At 62.7% G+C, this 21,593-nt stretch overlaps 2 protein-coding genes across 3 annotated transcripts; both read right to left on the bottom strand.

Annotated features, from left to right (window-relative positions):
- Positions 1-468: 468 nt before the first annotated feature.
- Positions 469-5,496, bottom strand: VPS28 (VPS28 subunit of ESCRT-I). Of its 2 annotated transcripts, none has more exons than XM_017883524.1 (10): positions 5,395-5,496; positions 3,849-3,919; positions 3,217-3,245; positions 3,063-3,100; positions 2,724-2,813; positions 1,990-2,095; positions 1,760-1,861; positions 1,188-1,241; positions 1,016-1,107; positions 469-775 (listed from the first exon to the last, which is right to left on the bottom strand). In XM_017883524.1, exons 2-10 carry the CDS (start codon positions 3,883-3,885, stop codon positions 658-660), a joined length of 666 nt encoding a protein of 221 aa, XP_017739013.1. In that variant the 5' UTR covers positions 3,886-3,919; positions 5,395-5,496; the 3' UTR covers positions 469-657. The 2 variants fall into 2 exon arrangements, with proteins under 2 accessions (XP_017739013.1, XP_017739014.1); XM_017883525.1 differs by lacking the exon at positions 5,395-5,496 and adding an exon at positions 4,024-4,070 and having other exon boundaries at positions 470-775.
- A 479-nt stretch (positions 5,497-5,975) lies between these two features.
- On the bottom strand, positions 5,976-21,431 carry TONSL (tonsoku like, DNA repair protein). The gene is given in 28 exon segments (XM_017883523.1): positions 5,976-6,229; positions 7,282-7,415; positions 7,943-8,016; positions 9,396-9,571; positions 10,564-10,735; positions 10,954-11,154; positions 11,157-11,213; positions 11,215-11,291; positions 11,821-11,899; positions 11,967-12,120; positions 12,427-12,503; positions 12,611-13,371; positions 13,511-13,634; positions 13,710-13,873; positions 13,981-14,053; positions 15,310-15,399; positions 15,492-15,574; positions 16,834-17,023; positions 17,184-17,309; positions 17,551-17,703; positions 17,794-17,939; positions 18,981-19,095; positions 19,185-19,356; positions 19,625-19,754; positions 20,073-20,253; positions 20,820-20,962; positions 21,123-21,218; positions 21,333-21,431. Coding segments are annotated over 28 exon segments (4,167 nt in total). The 5' UTR covers positions 21,358-21,431; the 3' UTR covers positions 5,976-6,035.
- Positions 21,432-21,593: the final 162 nt, after the last annotated feature.

Raw genomic sequence — 21,593 nt, forward strand, 5'->3', positions numbered from 1 at the left:
GGTCCTGGGCCAGGGTGTAGTCACCAGAGTGGAGAGGTGGGTGTGGAGCAGCTGACAGCATGAAGCACACCGCCTCTGAGACCAGCCTGGCCAGGTGCGCTGGGACCTGACTGCACTCAGAAGACCTGGTGCTGCCCTGGGCTTCAGTGAGGAGTGGGGAGGGGTGGCAGGCAGCCTCAGCCTCCCCTGTGGCCAGAGTTGAGCCATGCCTGGCCAGGTGGTGGACCTGTTTCCCAGGCCTTGGGGCTGTGGAAGCAGCCCTGCCTCCCACTGCATGCCCAGGCAGAGCCCACCAGGGAAGCAGCTGTCAGCGAGTGACACAGGCCATGAGAGACACAGTGGCAGGGACAGAGCCAGGGCCAGGCCACCACACGGGTCGGGGGAGGGCAGGTGAGAGGGGATGTATGCTCAGAGTCCCAGGAGGGTGGAGAGACCACACAGGGCAGGCCTGGGGGAGCCACCTAGGCAGGAAGGTCGGAGAGTATCTTTATTGTGGGGAGGGGCCCGGCCCCCAAAGTCCTGACACCAAAGACAGACACAAGATGGGCAGCTGCAGACAGTGAGTTGTGTGGATGACCAGGGCCTGTGTGGCGGATAGGGCAACAGGAGTCATCGCCTCAGACTCTGCCCTTCCGTGCAGGGGCTGGCGCCACAGGCTCAGGCATGCAGGAAGCGGTTGAAGGCGTTGTAGGCTGACTCTAGGTCGAACAGCATCTGACGCACCTGTGAGTCGTCCAGCTCGTCCGATGCCGACATGCCGCTCAGGGTCTGCAGCCTGGGAGTGCAGCACAGGGCATGTGGGGTGGGCAGGGCCTCAGGGGCACCACGGGCGCTCCGCCTGGCGGGGAGGGCCTCAGGGGCACCGCGGGGGCTCCGCCTGGCGGGGAGGGCCTCAGGGGCACCGCGGGGGCTCCGCGTGGCGGGGAGGGCCTCAGGGGCACCGCGGGGGCTCCGCGTGGCGGGGAGGGCCTCAGGGGCACCGCGGGGGCTCCGCCTGGCAGGGAGGGACACCCACCACTGGCTGACCGTCTGGCGACCCTCGAAGTCGGGCGGGAGGTGGCTCATTCGGTGCATGGTCTCCATCAGCTCTCGCAGGTCGGGCTGGATCTGGGACACACAGCGGCTGGGACCCCAACACCGGCTCCATCCCCTCCTGCCTAGGCCCCCTGCCAGCCCAATGCCCGCACCTCATCCATGGCGCGAATCTCCAGGCGCAGCTTGTCCATGACCGTGATGAAGAGCTGGGGGCAGGTGTGCACGTGAGGCTTGCGTGTTCAGGGGTGGGGGTGGCCCCGCAGCTCACAGGCCCCAACCCCTTCCCAGCCACAGCTGTCACTAGGCCTCCTCACTGCACTCTGCTCCCAAACCCTGCGGGCCTCCTGAGTGAACGAGGTCCTGGCTGCCCAGGCAGCTGCATGGGAACTGGAGGGTGGGCCCACATACTTTCTCCCGAGGCCAGGACCCCACCAGAACGCACTGTGCTCATCCCCTCAAAAGGAGTCCAGGTGGCCTGGGGGGCCTCCCCATAGGCTGCCAATCCCTCATCCCTAGTTAAAAGGATCCCCTTCCACCCAACAAGTCAGAGTGCTGCCCAGCTCTGGAGGTCCAGGACCCTACCCTTATGCCCAGCTGCAGTGGGCAGCCTCGGCCCTCCTAACCCTGTGAACCCTGGGGGCCGGGGCACACCGAGACCACGTCAGCAATGCAGCGGGCGGCCTCGGCCCTCCTAACCCTGTGAGCCCTGGGGGCTGGGGCGCACCGAGACCACGTCGGCAATGCAGCGGTTGAGGTTGCCCTTGTCGTCCTTGATGGTGATGGGCCGGTCCTCCTTGATCCGCTCCATGGCCAGTGGGCAATCCAGCTGTGGGGAGCTGACATGGGTGCTGGGGCTCTCAGGACAGCAAGCCTCAGGTGGCCAGAGCCCTCCGGCACCCCATACCCACGCCCGACGGTCCCCGTCCCATGGGGGTGGAAGGACCAGGCACTCACGCGGAACTTGCGGCAGAACTCATCAATAGTGTTGATTTCTGAGCCCTGAACCTGCCTGAAGGCAGCTTTGTACTGGACCAGGAGCCGGGAGCAGGCTGCCGTGTACCTAGGGAGAGGTCAGCTGCGGCCCAAGCATGGGACCAGCGTTGCCCAGCTCATCCTGCCCCCTCAGCTGGTCCAGAGGCAGAGCAGCTCCCAGAGAGGGCAGGGCAACAGGCAAAAGCAGGCCGAGCAAGGAGGAGGGACTGCCAGCAGCTTTGCGGGGCGAGGCCCTGAGCACATAGTGGGGCTTGTAGCTCAGCTCCAGGTGGAAGCCCCAGCTCCCCACCCTGGCCCACCCCGAGCGACAGCAACCAGCCCTCTGTTACGATGGCCCAGTCCACAGCTCATGGCCCTGTGTGGCGGCCTGTGAGGATCTTGTCACTTCATCGAACAAAGCCCCCCAAAACATCCTGGGACATCCCCAAGCCTCCCGACCGTCTTTTAAGGTTGTCTGTGCTGAGGGATAAGGGTGGGGGAGTGGGCCGGATGACACTCCAGGGGCTGCCCCTCTGCCCGCCTCCTTCCCCACCCCCCAAGACTTCCCTGGCTGAGATCCAGGGGCACCCTCCTCACACTGGGTGGGCCCCACATGGGTGGGCACCTCACAGCCTGACAGACGCCTGTTCTTGCTGTCTACGGAGCACCCAGGCCCGGCAGGGCAGGGGTAGGCCTCCAAGGACATGGGCTCTTACTCGCTGGGGGAGACGCAGTCCTTGATGTAGGCTTTCTCCAGGGCTTGCATTGTTTTCACCACCGCGAACAGCTCTGCCATGTTGTCATACCTGAGGACACACCTGTCTATCGGGCCCTGGGGTGCCAAGCCCAGAGCCCAGAGCACTATCCCCTGTCCGGAGGTGCCACTGTGGGAGCTCTGCCCACCTCTCGCTCCATCCTGGAGTGCCTCAGGAATGGTTCCCCAGCCTGACCCTGTATCCTCCCACCTCTCAGTGTGGGGTGGGTCTGGGGGAGGCTGCCCCAGGGCAGCCAGATGCGCACAGGTGTGTTGGGGCAGCCTGGGCGCCTAGACTTACTTCTCCCGCTCCCGGGCGTTCTTGTACAACTTCACTTCCTGCCAGAGAGAGCAGGCTCTGTGGGCTGGTGCCAGCAGGGACTGCAGGGCCCTGGCAAGGCCACACAGGTGTTTGCTGTTGGCCAATGCTGGCCGGGTATGCACCCACCACTCACCTCATACAGCTCTGGCTTGTTCCCAGGGGCTGCAAGAGAAGGCAGAGAGCTGGCAGGCTGGCCCCAAAGGGAACCCAAGGGCAGGCTCCAGTCCCAGCCTCTATTTCAGTTCCTCCCTGAGGCCTCCCAGGCTGGGTCCCAAAGAACCCGGAGGGAGCTGGAGCACAGGGGTTCCAACCTCACCCCTATCAGTGCGTGGGGGCACCTGAGGATAACGCCTCTAAGAAGCCGGGGGCGGCATGACAGGCCCAGCTCCCCAGCTCCACTGAAGCTCCCTGGCCGAGTCACCTGCAGAAGTGGCCACGTCCTGCTCGTGACTCATCATGCAGTGCCAACAAGGCTCATCACACACGGCCTCTCCCCTCGGCTTGGTGACACAGGGTGCCCAGGACCCCCACGGTTCTGGCCACACTGAAGCTCATCATGTCTGCCCAGCAGGACCAAGCCAGTTCTGCCTGGAGGTTTCTGGGCCCTCAGTGCTCCTGTGATAAACTGCATCAGCCCCTGGCCACTCCCAAGGCTGTATGAGAGCAGGGTCAGATGCCTCCCCACCCCTGACCCCCAATACCCAATACTGCCCGTCAGCCCCTGCAGCAGGGGCTGAAAGCCTGTGCCCTTCCAGCCATACTTACCTCCTATGCCCGGAGTGGCTGGGATCCCATGAAACATCCTCTAGGCTCTGTGGGGGCCACAGCACTGAGACCTGGGGAGCAGAGCCAGGGCTGACTCAAAGATGGCCCCTAAGCCAGGCGTGGTGGCTCACACCTGTAATCCCAGCACTTTGGGAGGCCAAGGCAAGCGGATTACCTGAGGTCAGGAGTTCGAGACCAGCCTGGCCAACATAGTGAAACCCCATCTGTACTAAAAATACAAAATTAGCCGGGCGTGGTGTCACACGCCTGTAATCCCAGCTACTCAGGAGGCTGAGGCAGGAGAATCGCTTGAACCCAGGAGGTGAAGGTTTCAATGAGCCAAGACTGAGCCACTGCACTCCAGCCTGGGAGACAGGGCAAGACCCTGTCTCAAAACAAACAAACAAACAAAAAACAAAAAAGCCCCTAAGCGCCCGGTCCTGGAGACCCAGGGCGCCACGAAGAGCTCTCCCGAGCTCAATAGTGGTGAACACACAGGGTGCTATGGGGGCTGCCAGGAAAAACTGAGGTACTGTGGAAACTAAGGACAGCGGGGTGAGGGCTGCCTTGGGGTGCGGTCCAAGCTGGAGGTTGAGGGAGGTGATGAGGGAGGCAGGCAGCTATTTGATGGCCCGGGAAGAGAGTTCGGGGCACAGGAACGACACACGCAACAGCTCGCCTTTAAGTAGGTATGAACTTGGAGGAACAAACAAGCTGAGGGTGGAGCTTCATCGAGCGAGGGGGTCCTAGGGCATGAAGATGGAGAGGTGCCTCTAGATGGGCAGCGAGCTGGGGAGAAAGAATGGAAGCGGAGCCGTGGGAGGGTCCTGCCTAGTGCGGAAGCTGGGCCAGCTCCAGACGTTCTCTCTTCGTAAGTGGAACCGTCAGATCCGCCGAGGGATTTGAGGTAGGATTAAAATAAAGGAGTTACGAACGACAGCCCTGTTTTTGGCCCAGTGGGCGGGACAATAAGGTCAACTCGGACGGAGCAGGGAGAAGGGAGGGGAGCGGGCCTGGCGGGCAGGCGCAGGCAGCTCTCGGCGGAGAGGCCCGGGAGGGCAGCGCTGAGCCGGCTAACTGCGGGAGTGGACAGTGCTACCAGGGATGGGAGAAGAGCACAAGGGAGGGAAGGCGGCCCGCGCCGAAGGGCCGGGAAAGAGCAGCGCCGCTCATGTGGGAAGGGAACGTCTGGGTCAAGCTCTCCGAGGGTCGAGGCCATTGCGAGCCGCGCGGTGGGGACCGAGGCTGCTCGGCAGCCGTCACGGAACCGCCAGGTAGGAGAGGGCCGAGGAGCCAACCGCCCCAACCACGCAGGGACTTCTGCCCAACAGCGAAAGCGGACGTTCTGCGGCCACAAGCGAATGTGCAAAGCAACCTCGCAGAGTGGACAATGAGCAAGAAAAGCCAGTTTCTAAAACACGCCAATAACATGACTTTTGCGGTGCTCAGCCGAGGCTGTGCCGGGGCCCAAGCGCGCCCCGAGGGTGCCAGTCCCGGGATCGCCTCTCCCCACTCGGCCCCTTCCCCACCCACTGGCCCCGGGTACCTGGACGGCTCGCGGTCCGAGAGATGGCGCCGGGGGCGGGGCTCGATCAGCGACTCGGCGCTCACCCCTCACGTCTGCGCCTGCGCGCGTCGGGGGGGCGACCCTCCCCATCAGCAGCTCGGCGCTCAGCCCTCACGCCTGCGCCCGCACGGGCTTCCGGCCATGCCCCCCAGCGGCGCAGCGGCCGGGACGGAACCGGCGCAGCAGACGCGAAGCCGGGTCTTACGCCGCCCACCCGCCTGCCAGGCAGCCACGGGGAGGGAGGCAGCAGCTTCATTTTTTAAATTAATTAATTAATTAATTAATTAAGACGGTCTCGCTCTGTCGCCCAGGCTGGAGTGCAGTGGCGCAGTCTCCACTCACTGCAAGCTCCGCCTCCCGGGTTCACGCCATTCTCCGGCCTCAGCCTCCCAAGTAGCTGGGACTACAGGCGCCCGCCACCTCGCCTGGCTAATTTTTTGTATTTTTAGTAGAAACCGGGTTTCACCGTGTTAGCCACGATGGTCTCGATTTCCTGATCTCGTGATCCGCCCGCCTCGGCCTCCCAAAGTAGCTGGGATTACAGGCGTGAACCATCGCGTCCGGCCAGCAGCTTCGTTTATTAGGGGCTTCGGTGAGGGTGGGGAAAGGCGGCGCCGGGGTCAGAGGCGCCGGAAGAAGAGCTTGGAGCCGTGGTCCAGCGTGCACTCTCCGGGGCACGGCCGACTAGGCCGCAGCTGGCGCAGGGCGTCCCGGTCCTCGGCGCAGAGGCGTCTGCTGCACAGCTGCAGTTCCCGGAGCTGCGCGGCGATCTTGTCCCACAAGTCCAGGCCCAGGGGACCCTGGATGGCGCAGCCTGCGGAGGGAACAGGGCAGGCCTCAGCGCTTGTGGGGGCCGGCGGCGTCCCGGTGCCCGCGGCAGGCTAGAGGGAACAAACTCGCTTTCCCTGAGGGACCCAGGGCTGTAGTGAGGGGCAGAGGGCAGAGCCCAGGAGAGGCCCCATGACACTCCAGGAAGGAGTGGGCTCCCCTGCACAGCCAGCGTTCAGGCAGGAGGAAGGGGGGCTCCCTTCTATACCTCTGACGGTGCCTGATCTCAAAGTCCATGCCTACACGTCAGTCTCCACCCATAAGGACATAATGGGGCTGCTTGCAAATCTGTACATGGTGGGCCTGAGTGGCTCGAGGACACTTAGCTCACGAATTCAGGGAGCTGGGTGGAAAGGTACAGATGCCAGAAGTGGGGGGAGGGGATCTCCCACCAGCACTCGGGTGCCTTCCTGGAAAAGGCGGTCTGGCCCTGGGGGGTGAAGACAGGGCGCAGGAAGACAGCAGAGCTCCCCCTTGTGCTCTTACATTCACTTACAGCCCTCATCCCCTGGAGGGCACAGCCTGCCCTGGCCCCAGCTGGGAAGCCAGGTCATCCAAGCCTCTCCTGGGATTGTCTTCCAGACAGCTCAGGTTGGGGACTGCCCTGATGTGGCTCAAGAGAAAACAAGCTAAATGAGACCACAGCCTGGGCAGGTTTGTCAGAGGAGCCCCTGCCAGAAGTGGGAGGGTCCCTTGGCAGCTTTCAACACCCTGACCTTGGGCTCCCTCTTCCTGCCAGGGACAATGGGAAAGTCCCCGTGGAAGGGGGTCTTGCCTGCCATAGTCTACTCTGAAGGTTGGGTTGGAGAGACCAGAGGCAGGGGACCCACCTCGCCCCCCACCCTATGGTTTTAGGAGCTGGGATCATGCCCCCTTTCTGTCACTGTCTCTCTGCCCCCTGCTGCCCCAGCCTCATGGAGCCCAGCCTTGCTGCCTGGCTGGTAGCAGTGACAGCCCCTTAGGAGGAGGCCCCCGGGTCTCAGGCAGGTCCCTGAAAAGGCCAAACATGGCAGGCATGGCCACCATACCAGCCCTCACCTGACAAGCCAAGGAAGCTAAGGCCTTGGGGCCGCTTTTGGAGGGTAGACAGGAGCTCTTCCAGGCTGACACAGCTGATCTCAGGGTTTGCAGACAGATCCAACGAGATGAGTGAGGGGCACAGAGAGAGACATCTGAGATAACGTGGGAAGAAGTGCAAAGGTTGGCTTCCAGAGGCCAGTGCCCCAACACTAGGAAAGCTGCCCTGACAAATGCCCAGCTCAGGGAGCCTCGGGCCAGGCCCAGGGGCAGGTGCCCCTCTAGGGCTGGGGGTCCTTCCCAGGGGTCAGGGCCACAGTGGCCAGCTCTGGGTGTGCCTGGCCCAGCTTGGGCTCCTCTCAACACTCCTCAGAGAGCTGACTGAGGCTCCAGGTAGTAAGAGCAGTGGCCCTCATGTGGGCCGATGCACAGCAGTGACAAGGACACGCCCAGAGGGGCGCTCTCAAGAGCCACAGGCCCATGCTAAGAAAGAAGCCCTAGGGTAGTCTGCCTTCCAGGACAGCCTGAGAGGCTGGTGGAAACCGAAGGAGCCATGTCTCCGGATGCGCTGGGGAGGAGGAGCTGGTACCATTTCTGTGGCCCTTCTGTAGCCCAGCTCCCTGGGGTCCGGAGCCATGTGATCAGACCCCCAGGCCAGCAGGCAGCAGGGCAAGGGCGTTACCTGCACAGGTCTCTAACAGCCTTGTCCCCCAGGTGGTTTGCAGACAGGGTCAGGTGGGCTAGAGCACAGCCTTCCTGGACATGAGCAGAGCCCCGAGGGGGCCAAACCGAGTGGCGCACCTGCCCTCCCTGCTTCCAGCAGATGCACCCACACCCAGGGGCCCAGAAGGGAGCAGAGTCCCCCATCAATTTGGAGATCGGAAGGAAACACCTCTCCTGATGTGGGTCACACTCTGCACGTGGTGGTGTAAAATAGGGTCCCAGTTGTGCCTGGAAGACCCCCCAGGAGAGAGCATCAGAGGCCCCTAGTGTGCCCCTTGGGACCTGCCTGTGGGTGGGCAAGGCCACTCTGGGTCCCAGGTCCTATCTGGTGGGCAGGAATTCATAGCCTGAGACAAGCAGCTGTACAAAAGCATTCCCCCAGCTTTTTTTTTTTTTTTTTTTTTTTTTTGAGACAGAGTCTTGCTCTGTCGCCCAGGCTGGAGTGCAGTGGCCAGATCTCAGCTCACTACAAGCTCCACCTCCTGGGTTCACGCCATTCTCCTGCCTCAGCCTCCCGAGTAGCTGGGACTACAGGCGCCCGCCACCTCGCCCGGCCATTTTTGTATTTTTTAGTAGAGACGGGGTTTCACTGTGTTAGCCGGATGGTCTTGGCCTCCCAAAGTGCTGGGATTACAGGCTTGAGTCACTGTGCCCAGCCTTGTTTGTTTTTTTGAGACGGAGTCTCACTCTGTTGCCCAGGCTGGAGTGCTGTGGCGCGATCTCTGCTCGCTGCAAGCTCCGCCTCCCGGGTTCACACCATTCTCCCGCCTGTCTCCCGAGTAGCTGGGACTACAGGCGCCTGCCACCATGCCCGGCTAATTTTTTGTATTTCTTACTAGAGATGGGGCTTCACCCTGTTAGCCAGGATGGTCTCAATCTCCTGACCTTGTGATCCACCTGCCTTGGCCTCCCAAAGTGCTGGGATTACAGGCATGAGTCAGTGTGCCCGGCCTACTTTTTTTTTTTTTTTTTTGAGACGGAGTCTCGCTCTGTCGCCCAGGCTTGAGTGCAATGGTGCGATCTCGACTCACTGCAATCTCTGCCTCCCAAGTTCAAGCAATTCTCTGCCTCAGCCTCCCGAGTAGCTGGGATTACAAGCACCCACCATCATGCCCGGCTAATTTTTTTATTTTTAGTAGAGATGAGGTTCCACCATGTTGGCCAGGCTGCTTTTGAACTCCTGACCGTGTGATCCACCCGCCTCGGACTCCTAAAGTGCTGGGATTACAGGCATGAGCCACCGCGACTGGCCCCCCCAGCTGTTTTTTCTAAACCTCCCAACCTCTAACCCTCTCTGTAGAGCCCTTCAGTGAGTTCAGCTGGACTCTGGGGAGAGGTGAGCTCCTCCCAGCTCCCCTGGGACCTTTGGCCTCTGAGGCTCAGTATTTTCTGGGTCCTTCCCCACCTCGTACCTTGGCCAGGTATTGGACTACGGGCTCCATGAGGCCTGAGTCACCCTTGCCGGCTGCCACGGAGCTGAGCTCTAGGTGCAGGAGGGTGCGGGCAGGCAGGCTCTGCAGGGTCCTGGCCAGGGAAGGGGCTCCCAGGGCATTGTAGGACAGGGACAGGGTCTTCAGGTGCTCAGCGTCTGCACCAGGGCCAGAATCTGTCAGCTCCACGTGGCCACACCCCTGTAGCCACCCCAAGTTCTGGGCCCAGAACCCTCAGGACCCCTTTGGGGAAACCACCACACAGTGCTCGTGGGGTGGGGTGGTAAGTGCAGAGGCAAAGGCTCTCGCCCACGTTCTCCCAGCTGGGAGGGTGGGGTCAGACGTCCAAGCTCGGCTGCCCCCCCAGTTCTGGACACCTTGCCCTCTCCCACCCTACAACCACATGGTCCTGGGCCACATGCCTCTGCACAGTGGGGTGTCAGGGGAGTGCACTGACCACTGCTGCCCCCCTTACACTCCCCCACCCCTGGATGATACCCAATTCCCAGCCTCTTGGCACTGGGACCCGTCTCTGCCGCCTGGGTGGGCTCACAGTGGAACTGCCTCAGGCGAACAGCACTCAGCTGGTGAGCACGGGTCGGGGACCACCGGACATTGAGCTGCCTGGACTCTGCTCACGGTGTTCCCTGGGAGGGTCAGCCTGGCTGGGTGGGCACCAGATGCCCCTTGGAGGCAGACCCTGTACCCACACATCCATCTATTGCTCCCAGGTGCCAGGCCCTCCTGGAGAGCCAGGTCTGGCATCCCAGGCCCCTAGACATTGTTTGGTTTTTTTGAGACGGAATCTTACTTTGTCGCCTAGGCTGGAGTGCAGTGGCATGACCTCTGCACTCCATGTTGGTCAGGCTGGTCTTGAAATCCCAACCTCAGGTGATTTGCCCGCCTTGGCCTTCCAAAGTGCTGGGATTACAGGCGTGAGCCACCGCACCCAGCCTTGACTTTTTTTCTTAAGGGATGGGGTCTATGTTGGCCAGGCTGTCCTGGAAATCGTGGCTCCAGCGATACTCCGGCCTCAGCCTCCCAAGTAGCTGGGACCACAGGTGTTGCCCCTGTGCCCAGCCCAGGCCCCCTCTGAAGGTCCTCGAAACCCTCAACGCCCCGGGGCTAGGGAGTGCCTGGTCAAGCTCACCTTGGAAAGCACTACCCAGTGCTGTCTGGTGGCTCGGGAAGAAGTTGGGGCCAAAGCCACAGGCCTGTAGACGCAGGGTGCTGAGTAAGGGGCAGGTGCGCAGGAGGGAGGCCAGGGCCTGGCCACAGCCGTCCCCCAGGGGGTTCATGCTTAAGTCCAGCTCCTCCAAACTCTGTGGAAGACACAGGCTGGCAGTGAGCCCCCAGCAGTCCCACGGACAGGGTCCCCCTTGGGGCTTGGCTTGGCTGTCTCTTTCCCACCTTGCCTGGCCTAGCCTATCACAGCTGGGCACTGGTTGGCTCTCCTAACTACCCCAGACCAACCAGGGACCTGCAGAATGGGAACCCTGACACCCCGCTGTTGAGGGTCCACTGCTCCCTGTGCCTCTACCTGCAAGGTGGCTTGGCCTGGGAGCCCCATGGCAAGCTGGCGCAGGCCTTCGGGACCCAGGTGATTGGAGGAGAGGTCGAGGAGGGCCAGGCTGGGCATAGTGCCCAGGGCAGCCACCAGCTCAGCCACACACTTGTCCCCCAGCCGGTTCCCTGCCAGGCCCCAGGCCGTTGCCGCTGCCAGGCCCGCAGCCTCCCGGAGTGGCTGTGGTGGCAGCTGAGGGCCCGCAGCAGGGGTGTAGCCTGGGCCTGGTGCAGGGCGCAGGGCCAGGGAGCAGGCGCTGAATGAGAGGCCCAAGCCCTGGAGCTCCACGGCTTGCAGCACCTGTTGGTGCTCCCCTGTGGGGAGGGATGTGGTGTCACCAGGGCAAAGCCGGCCCTTTCTGCCCTCTGAATCCCAGACAAACCAGGCAGCCCCTTTTCAACAGCCCCAGGGGTCACCCACTGGACATGCTGCAGCGCCTACTCGCACATGCCTGTGGGTCTAGCACTGTGAGGCCATGGGGGCCGACATGGGTCTGTAGCACCCTAAGTTCCACCAGTCACCGCCAGATTCCACGCCCCCTGGGACAAGCTTTCTGGGAAGCTTCCCCAGCAGCTCCCAGCCCACGCAAGGCTCTCCTCCTTGGGCTTGACTTTCCAGGCTTTTGGCTGCTTTTTGCCATCTCACCATCAGCAGCTCATGGGGGCTGAGGGCTGTCCTCTCCCTGCCATCCATACTTCCAAGCACAGGACACAGCACCCACCAGGCTGGAGGAGGTGCACCCCAAAACACCGGAGGTCCAGGAACGAACTGGGCTGGTGGAGCCTGCGTGCCCAATCCCCTTGCACAGCCTCCCCCAGAAACTGCAGCTCTCCTGGCTCTCACCTTGCCCCAGGCTCTGGCAGGCCCTGCGGTAACGGTCAGTCAACGGGGGCATGTCCCATGAAGTCACCTCAGCCAACACCTGGAAGGCACCGTTATGAGCCGCCTGGGGGCTCCCGGTCCCTACGGCCCTGGCTCCCGCGGCTCACCTCATCATTGCTCTGCAGCACATCGGGGATGGGGTCCTGTGGGGCCAGCAGGGCCCCCTCTTTCCGTAGGGTGAGCCTGGGCAGCAGCCCACAGGTCTGGTAGTAGCGCTGGGCTGCCTGCTCAGCCAGCCAGGCCACAGAGTGGGTCTCACTGCTGCAGGGACAGAGGCGCTGCTGCTGCTGCCGCTTGCGCACAGCTGGGGTGAAGCCCCAGGAACCCGCCATCCCTGCCCAGGGCCAAAAGCCCCCTCAGCTGCTTCTCCCACTCCTAGGTAGCCGGCCCCTCCTCTCCCTGCAGCCCAGCACACCACCCACCCCTCTGCCACTCCTGGGAGCCACAGGGTCCTCCAGGAACACACCAGGGAGTCCTCGTCAGACTCCCCACCCTGACGTGCAAACATGAGCACCCTGGCATGGAGCTGCACAGGTGGGCTGCAGGGTAGGGCAGGCGATGTCTCACCTGTGTGGGACAGGGATAAGGAAAAGATGATCCTGAACTTGAACTCGAACCCGGATGGGAGGTGGCATGGCCAGACCCTGGCAGGTGAAGGCAGCAGGGCTGAGTCAGGAGCCACAGTGGGCTCCACCCCACACCTGCCTCCCCCAAGTAGGGAGAGGGCTCTGCTCCAGGTCTGCACACCCACCAAGGGCTGGCCTGCCGCAGAGCTGTCCCCACTGGGCTCTGAGATCCTGGCGGTGCTGGGGCTTCCTGGGGCTTCTGAAGCCAGGCTGCTGGGCCCTGCTTTGACTGGTGCACTGCAACTCTGCACGCAGGTCAGGCGGACCTGCTTGGCTCGGGCACGGGGCCTGCTCTCCTCACTGTCCGACCCGGAGGTACTACTAGGCCTGCGGCTGTCCCCAGTGCCCTGGGGGCGGGGCCGGCGGCTGCGGGTCAGGGGCGTGTCCAGCTCCAGCCAGTCTCCAGCCTGGCACTCCTCCTCCGGGATGAGCGCTGCCTGGGGGGCAAGGGCTTTGCTCTGGCCCCGCGGTGGGCGAGGCCCCAGCCGGCTCTGAGCACTGCCCACACCCCGGATGGCTGCCTGGTAGGCTGCCCGGCTGGTGCTGGCTGCGGCTGCTTCATTGTTGCTGGCAGGGCCAGGCGTCCGGGCTGCCACCTGTTGTGCTGTGGCCAAGCACCGAGGCCTCTTCTGGGACAGCCGTGGGGGGCCTGCGCTGTCCTCACCTTCCGAGCTGCTGCTGCTGGCTGGCCCATGCCTGCTCCTCCGAGGCCTGGCCACGGCTGGTGCTGCCTGCCCTGGGGAGACCCTGGCATGGGCCTGAGAGGCCTCTGGGGGTCTAGTGCTATTAGAGGGGGGTTCTGGGTAGGGGCTCAAAGGAGGAGAGGTCTCAGGGTCAAACAGAAGGCTACTTGGGAGGGTGAGGGAGGCCTGGGAGCTGTGGGGATCTGTGGAAGAGAGAATCCGTGTTGAGGCAGGGGCCCGGCACCTCCCATTCCACCTGTGAAGGAGCATCTCCCGAAATCAGGGCCCGGGGACTCTCAGGGTAGGCGCAGCAACCCCAGGGACATGGGAGGCCCTGCTTGCCTTGGCCCGAGGCGGCTGCCTGGAGCAGCATTTCCATGGCCCTGGCCTTCTGCCGCGTCTCCAGGTCCAGGTCCCTGCGGTACAGCTTCACCCACTGCTGCAGCGTCTCCAGCGGGCTGAGGCCCTGTGTGGCATCACTTGAACAGGGGCACAGCAGCCCCCATACCCACGCCTTTGCCCTCTGCCCCACCAGGCTCACCTTTCGAGTGCGGAGGGTGACGGACGCCCCCCGTTCAAGCAGCAGCTCAGCCACCTCAAAGTGGCCACAGTTGAGGGCATCATGCAGGGGGGTGATGCCTTCGCAGCCCTGGCCACCGGGGTCGTCCACTGCGGCCCCGTGATCCAGCAGGAAGCGGACAATTTCTGCAGAGCGGGAAACGTGAGCCCAGTTCCCGTATGCCCCCCAAGGACTGACTCTTTGCCCCACGTGTCCACTGAGGTGCGCCAGGCTCCTTCTGTCCCTTGCTCACCTAGATGCCCGTAGTTGCAGGCCTCGTGCAGAGGCGTCCAGCCACAGTAGTCCCGAGGGTTCAGGGGGTGGCCCTGTGACCAAGGACAGGAAGGAGCCTGGCCCTGTGTGCCTCACAGCTTGGCCCCAGTCCCATGAGCTCTGCAGCCTGAGCTGGGCCCAGGGCCTCAGTCTTAGAGCCCAGAGCAAGTCCCGTGGCCCTGCCCTCTCCTCCTCTGGCCCAGGTGTCACCAGTGAAGGACATGCTTCCCCCTGAGACAGGTGGACCAGCCACAGCATATCCTCCAGCCTCTGTGCCTGCCCGGTCCCCCTGTGGGCAGACAGTGCACCCAAATTGCAGGGGCATGAGGCAGGTGGGGTGGGAAGGTGCCCAGGTTTCAGCCCATGGGCTAGCCCCCATCCTGGCCAGGCTGACCAACTTATCTGCAACACAGATGCGTACCACACAGCGGGCACCCCATTTTTTTTTTTTTTGAGAGGGAGTCTCACTCTGTTACCCAGGCTGGAGTGCAATGGTGCGGTCTTGGCTCACTGCAACCTCCTGGGTTCAAGCAATTCCCCCACCTCACCCTCCCGAGTAGCTGGGACTACAGGCATGCATCACTACACTCAGCTAATTTCTGTATTTTTAGTATAGACAGGGTTTCACTATGTTGGCCAGGCTGGTCTCGAGCTCCTGACCTCGTGATCTGCTTACCTCAGCCTCCCAAAGTGCTGGGATTACAGGCATGAACCACTGCGCTCGGCCTGGGCACCGCATTTTTTTGTGCTTTTTTTTTTTTTGAGATGGAGTCTCATTCTGTCACCCAGGCTGGAGTGCAGTGGCACAATCTCATCTCACTGCAACCTCCACCTCCTAGGTTCGAGCGATTCTCCTGCCTCAGCCTCCCAAGTAGCTGGGACTATAGGCACACGCCACCACATCCAGCTAATTTTAAAATTTCTTGTAGAGACAAGGTCTTGCCAGGTTGCCCAGGCTGGTCTCGAACTCCTGGGCTCATGTGATCTGCCTGCCTTGCCATCCCAAAGTGCTGGGATTACAGGCATAAGCCACTCTGCTCAGGCTCTGCTTTTTAAATTTTTTTGAAACAGGGTCTCACTCTGTTGCCCAGGCTGGAGTGCAGTGGCATAATCACGACTCACTGCAGCCTCAACCTGCCAGGATCAAGTGATCCTCCTGCCTCTAGGACCACAGGCAAGTGCCACCATACTAAGAAGCCCCATTTTGAAGATGAAGAAGTTGAGAGTCAGAGAGATTTAGGGAATCTGGCACAAACCCACAGCTCCTCCATGCTGGGCAGCCTGTCCTGTGTCCCAGAGCAGGGCCCACCTGCCTCACGAGGTCCTGGACGCGGCGCAGCTGGCCCTCGATGCAGGCTCGGTGCAGCAGGGTCTCCCCCATGTCGTTCCGCCGGTTCCACTGTGGGCATAGCCAAGCCAGCATAGGGCAGGGGTGTGAGGAGCTGGCAGGGCTGCTGAGCAGGGCGGGTGGGGATAGGGTGCCGTCCTCACCTTGCTCCCCTTCCGCCGGCCCAGGCGGCCCTGCAGCTCCTCGTCCTCCTCCAGCTGCGGGGTCAGGCCATCGGCGTCGTCCTCTGGAACAGAGCCAAGTCCACCCCAGGTGAGAAGCCCTCACCCCGCTGCAAGCTCCCCAAACTCCCAGGTACAAAGGAGCCAGAGATGGGAGGGCTGAGCTCTGAGGCTGCTGGGCTCTGGGGGCTCCTCAGCAATGGTCCCAGCGCTGCCTCCACGTCTACCTGACCCTGCTGGGATCCTGCTCCTGCCCTCCATCCCTCTTCCCACTCGAGACACACCCCTGAGCTTTCTGCCCCAACCCATACCTGGCCCTCCCTCAGAAGAAGGCCTGCCCGAGGCCCATCCATCTGTGTGCCAGCCGCTCATCCCCACACCCAGACTGGCTTGTGGGCCGGTCTTCCTCCACCCCAGGCCTTCTCCACCCCCGTCTCCTAAGCTGTGTCGTCAGGCCAGGTCAGCCCTAGAGCCTGGGTGTCCTGCACCTTGCAGCCTCCACCCTGCCTAGGTGGCAGACACACCTGCCTCTGTCCCTGCTCTGGGTGACCCCTCGTCACCATGCCCTTCACACTCTGCCAGCTTCCCCCGGGTCTTTCCCCAGCTCCTCACTGTGCCCACCAGCTGAGCGGCATTCCCCACAGTTCTAGATCCTGATCCACCTCCCCGCAGCAACCAATCTGGTGAGGCCCCAACTTCCCACAGCTGCCTGGCCACTCGGGGTTCTAACCACCCCCTTGAGTTCAGAGCTGAAGTCACGGCCTTCCCTGAAACATCCCCCAACAGGCCTCACGGACAGGCTCCTGCCACCCACCACTCAGTCAGAAATCAGCCCCCCAGCTACCCGCTGAGCCCGCTCTCAGCCTTCTCGCCCTGCACCATGGCCAAGGTGGCTTCAGTCCAAGCCCCGCTCCAGCCAGTCCCTCAGGCCTGCCCTCCATGCAGCTGATGTCGCCGGCCTCTGAAGGAAACCCAAGCCTGCTCTGGAGGGTTTCAGGAAGGTGCTCAGCCCTCAGAGTCACCCGGGGTTCTTCAAAGTGCACAGTCTCACCCCTGGCCCCAGATGGCACGTGAGTCTCTAATGGGACCATGTCCCCAGCTGACGCTCACACGGCTCCCAACCACTGTCTCCTCCAGGAGGCGAAGGCCTGCCCCAGGCTCCCTGCAGGTCACCACCTCCTCTGTCCAGTTCCGGGAAAGCATCGGCCGTCCTGCCTTGTTCCCGCCACAAGCCCTGAGCAGGCTCCATGGCAGCACAGCACACCCCTCTCCAGCCCGGCCCAGAGCAGGCCCAGGGAAAATGCCAGGTGCTGCCCGCCCTCACCGCTCTCTGAGAGCTCCACCTCGCTGGCCTCCAGGGCTTTGCACTCCGCTGTGGCTGCCGCCTCCTCCTCCTCCTCCTCCTCATCTTCATCTTCATCTACACTGAGTTCCTGTAATCTGGTTTTGGTGCCAGGGGCCTCCTGGGGCTGCAGCCTCAGCTGCACGGTATGGAGGTGCTGCAAGACCTGCCTCTGAGGAGCAGAGGAATGCTTGGCTCAGGACTGGGGGTGTGGCAAGCAGAGCTGGGGGCTGTGGATGCCGAGGAAGCTGGGATGTGGGACAAGGAGCAGGCAGGCTGCAACGACGCTGGGCTTCTTGGGGAGCCAGTGTGGGTGGGACGGGCTCTTGTACCTGCAGCTGGGGCCGCTGGGCCTGCTGGGCACAGCTGAGCGCCTTCTGGAAGCACGGGGCCAGCAGTTCGTAGGCATCGCCAGCCTCCTCACGGGACAGTGCGATGTTCAGCCAGGTCTTGGCCTCCTGGAGCAGGAGGAAGGACGGGGTCGGGGGCTGCCGCTCTCCATGTCCAACAGGCCCCAGTCAAGCGTCCCTGGCTGCCCACACGGAATGGGAGCCCGGCCTCCCAGCTGCCGAGGGTGGACGGTCATAGGAAGGAGCTGCCTGTCCAGTAAGGACATCTGTCCATGGCCACCCTGAGAACGGCAGTCCTGAAGCAGAGACATGGGTGAACCTGCATTCGGGCGGGGAGCCAGGGTTTCACCTCCAGCATGTTGCCGCTGCGCAGCCTCAGCTCCTCCTCATAGTGGCGCACAGCACCACGGTGGTCCTTCATGTCTCCCAGTGTGGCGGCCAGGGACACGTGGATGATGGCCCGCTCGGCACCTGGTCTGTCCAGCAGCTCAGCGAAACGTAGCTAGGGGCAGTGCCAGTGAGGCTGGGGGCTGCCACCCTGGCCAGGCCTCGCCAACCTCACTGGCCCTCCCACCCAGCCGGGGCCACATACCTGCTTCTGGTAAGCCTCAGCTGCCCTGGGAAAGTCTCCTGCCTTGGAGAAGAGGTCCCCTAGCTGCTCACAGATGGCCATGGCGCCCTGAGGGTCACTTCCCTCGGCCTCTTCCAGCTGTTGCTGCAGTCGGACCACTGCCAGCACTGCCAGGAAGAGGTTCATGCAGGGGGGCAACACAGGAGGCCCTGACCCCAGCTCTACCACCTGGCCACTCGGGGTTCTAACGACCCCTTTGAGTTCAGAGCTGAAGTCACAGCCTTCCCTGGAACATCCCCCAACAGGCCTCACGGACAGGCTCCTCGGCCTCTTCCACCTATTGCTGCTGAGCCCTGTGGTGGCCTCCCTACCCTCTCCCTCTGCCTGCCTATTTATGTGGGGGTTAACAGGAGGGTCTATCTTGGGGAGTGGTCTCAAGGGTCACAAGAACTAACACACTTAAAAACTCGGGGCCAGGCACAGTGGCTCACGCCTGTAATCCTAGGACTTTGGGAGGCTGAGGCAGGCAGATCATGAGGTCAGGAAAGCAAGACCATCCTGGCTAACACAGTGAAACCCCGTCTCTACTAAAAATACAAAAAAATTAGCCGGGCGTGGTGGCGGGCACCTGTAGTCCCAGCTACTCAGGAGGCTGAGGCAGGAAAATGGCGTGAACCCGGAAGGCGGAGCTTGCAGTGAGCCGAGATGGCGCCACTGCACTCCAGTCTGGGCGACAGAGCAAGACTTCATCTCATAAATACAAAAAAAAAAAAAAAAAAAAAAATTCGGATGGTGCCTGGCTCATAGCAAGGGCTGACTGCTGCCAACCTCCAGTGGTGGTCTCGGCCATCAGCACTCCTGGACCACATGCGTGCTACCTGCTGTTCCACCCGGGAGGCTCGGGGAGCAACTACTGTCTCCAGTTTGCCAGTGAAGATGGTGGCCGCAAAATAAAAGCCCAGCTGGTCTCCTGGCCGCCCTTTCAGTGCCCCTGACACACTGTGTTGAGCTCAGAGAAAAACGGGGGTCTTCTCCTGTCAGGAACTAGGGTACCTGTCCCTCTTGCTGAAGCTGCTGCCTCCAAGGACAAGTGCTCATGCCTCCTCTGTGAGGGAGGGAGCTCTGTACACACCTGGCAGGACTCCACGCTCCCCCAGGCTCACCCCTGCACACACCTCCCGGGGCCCCACTGTGGCCCCCAGGCTCACCGTGCTGGAGGTTCTGACACACAGCTGCTCTCTGCACAGGCTTCTGGGAGCCCAGCCTGTAGGCCTTCTTCAGGGCTCGCTTGGCAGCCAAAAAGTCTCCCAGATCTTGGAGGACCTGGAGAGCAAAAGACAGCAAGGTTTTTGCAAAATACCCAAGGCCCAAGTCTCCAGGAGCCTGAGCTCAGAGCCACATACAGCAGGTACCTGTGCGATGGCTACGCAGCACTCGCTCTCCATGAACCGCTTCCTCATGGTGTGCGCACACTCCCGGGCACCCTCCAAGCAGCGCATAGCCTGGGAGTGCTGGCCTGCGCGCCAGTGGACGGTGCCCAGGTTGTAGCGGGCGCGGAATAGGTCCTCGTAAAGGTGGTTCTGCCTGCAGAGGGGTGATGGCCACTGAGCACCCAGGAGCGTCCCACCAGTGATAGCTGCTGATGCCACACAGGCCCCAGCCCTGCCATGCTATGGTCTCAGGGCCCTAACCATGCCTGGCCTTCTCCCAGTGTGAAGCACAGGTGTGAGAGATGGGGGATGAGGCCCAGCCAAGCTGCTCTCTCAGGAGGACTCTGGGGGAAATACTCCCATGACTACTTCCTCCAGGAACAAGGGACTCCACTCTCTCCTGGGGTGGGGCAGGGCCTTACTCCGCAAGGAAGATGCTCTTCCTGAAGTAGTCGTTGCACAGGGCTGTCTGCTGCAGGCTCTCAAAGGTAAGACCCAGGTTGAGGTAGAGGCGGGTCCTCATCTCATTCAGCTCTCCCTGAGCCAGCGTCCCTGGAAGATGCCCCCCACTCAGCCACTTCCTCCCCACATGCGGTTTCCAGCTTTGGGCCCCATTTGGGGCCTGTGCAGTGCCTCTCCTACCCTCTCCCTCTTCCCTATGTTGGGGCAAGGGTCCTGCTACAGACAGAGCACAGAGTGGATAAAGAGCTGAGGATCTCCAGGGGAAAGGTTGCGGAGGGCATGTACCCCTCACACAAGAGCCCTGCAAAGGGAGGGCCCCAGAAGACGGGATCGCCCAAGGAGGCTGCGGGGGTGTTGGGCCTTCGGCCTGCAGTTCAGGAGGCAGAAAACGAGGAGGGGCCTGCCCACCCTCCAGCTCATCCACAATAGCCAAGCTCTTCTCAAAGGCAGCCTGTGCCTGCAGCAAAGCATCCCTCGACTGGCAATGGTCATAGATGTCCAGGTGGGTGCGGCCGATGGTGGCCCAGGCCCTCTGCAGCTCCGTGTGGTTGTGCAGGGAATGTGCTAGCTCCAGGTAGTGGTGCTGGTGCTAAGTATGGAAGGAAGTCACTGCTGTGAGCTGACCCCGCCTCAAGCAAACCGGCACTGCCAGATACCCAGAGACCCTGTTCTTGCTAAGGAAAGACTCCTGCTCCCCCTAACCCCCAGAGAGCAGGCCAAGGTCAGCCACATGCCTCTCCTCTGCATGCCAAGGGCTCTGTGGCAACAGTGGCTTCACGCTGTGTGCAGCCAACGCTGTCACGTGGGGAGGGGCGGCTGGGGGTTGGTGGGGTGGGGTTTGCAGTCCTGCCTCCAGCAGCCAGGGTCAGGGAGAGCTTTTGGGCTGGGGCCTGACCACCCCCAACACAAACATAGCTAAAATAACATTCATTAATGGTTTCTAGTGCCAGGAAACCTACTCCTGCCCCAGTCCCAGGAAAGGCTGTGGGGTCCCCACTGGAGGGCTGGCCTGGCGCGGTGAAGTTAAGGCTGCGTCAGGCCAGGTGTCCCTTCCAGCCCGAGGCTCCTGAAGGCGAAGACCGGGCCTCCCTCCTCAGAAAAGGGCTCCAAACAGAGGCCGACCAGGCTGGGCGAGGCCAGTGAGGGCGCCTGCACCTGCAAGGCAGTCGGGTAGTCCTCCATCTCGGCCAGGCGCTCTCCGATCTTGCGGTGGGCCACGGCACAGCCCAGGGGGTCGTCAGCGCTCTCCCGGAGCCGCAGCTCCTGCCAATGCTGCTCCAGGGCTTCGGCGTAGCGGCCTAGGCGGGGACACAGCACGGCCTGGCAGGCGTCGCGGGTGCGAGGGCGGACCTGGGGCGGCGTCTGCAGGAAGAGCCCGTCGACCCCGGCCCCGACCCCGGCCAGGGCCCCAGCCCCAGCCCCCGGCCCTGCCTCCCGCTTCCTGGTCCCGGCGCTCACCATGGCCGGCCAGGAGCTCCCCCAGCTGGTGGCAAAGCGCTGCCTCCTCGCGCCGCTGCCCGGCCCTCTGCGCCTTGGCCTTCGCCTTGCTCAGCTCTGTGGGAGGAAGAGGAGGGCTGAGCCTCCGCGGCGGGGTTCGGGGCCGGTGCCGAGTCCCAAACCCTCCCTAGCCTCCGCGCCCCGGGCGCAAGGGACCCCCGAGGGACTCACGGCGAAGCTCGCGCTCTAGGCTCATGCTCCGGTCGCCGCGGGATCTGGACTTCCCGCGCTGCGCCGCGGCCCCGCCCCTCGCCGCCGACACGCAGGCCCCGCCCCTCGACGGCGGCGGTGGGCGCGGGGCATGCTGGGAAGTACGGTCCGCCCGCCCGCGACGTCCTCGAAGTTCTAGTGTGGGAGGAGCTGGCGGGGACGCGGCGACAACTGGGGCGTCGGACCCGAGGAGTTATCTTCCCGGACGCCGGGGTTGGCCCG

Source organism: Rhinopithecus bieti, unplaced genomic scaffold (assembly GCF_001698545.2).
Source record: "Rhinopithecus bieti isolate Rb0 unplaced genomic scaffold, ASM169854v2 scaffold_13617, whole genome shotgun sequence".
In the NCBI taxonomy this organism is placed as follows: Eukaryota; Metazoa; Chordata; class Mammalia; order Primates; family Cercopithecidae; genus Rhinopithecus; species Rhinopithecus bieti.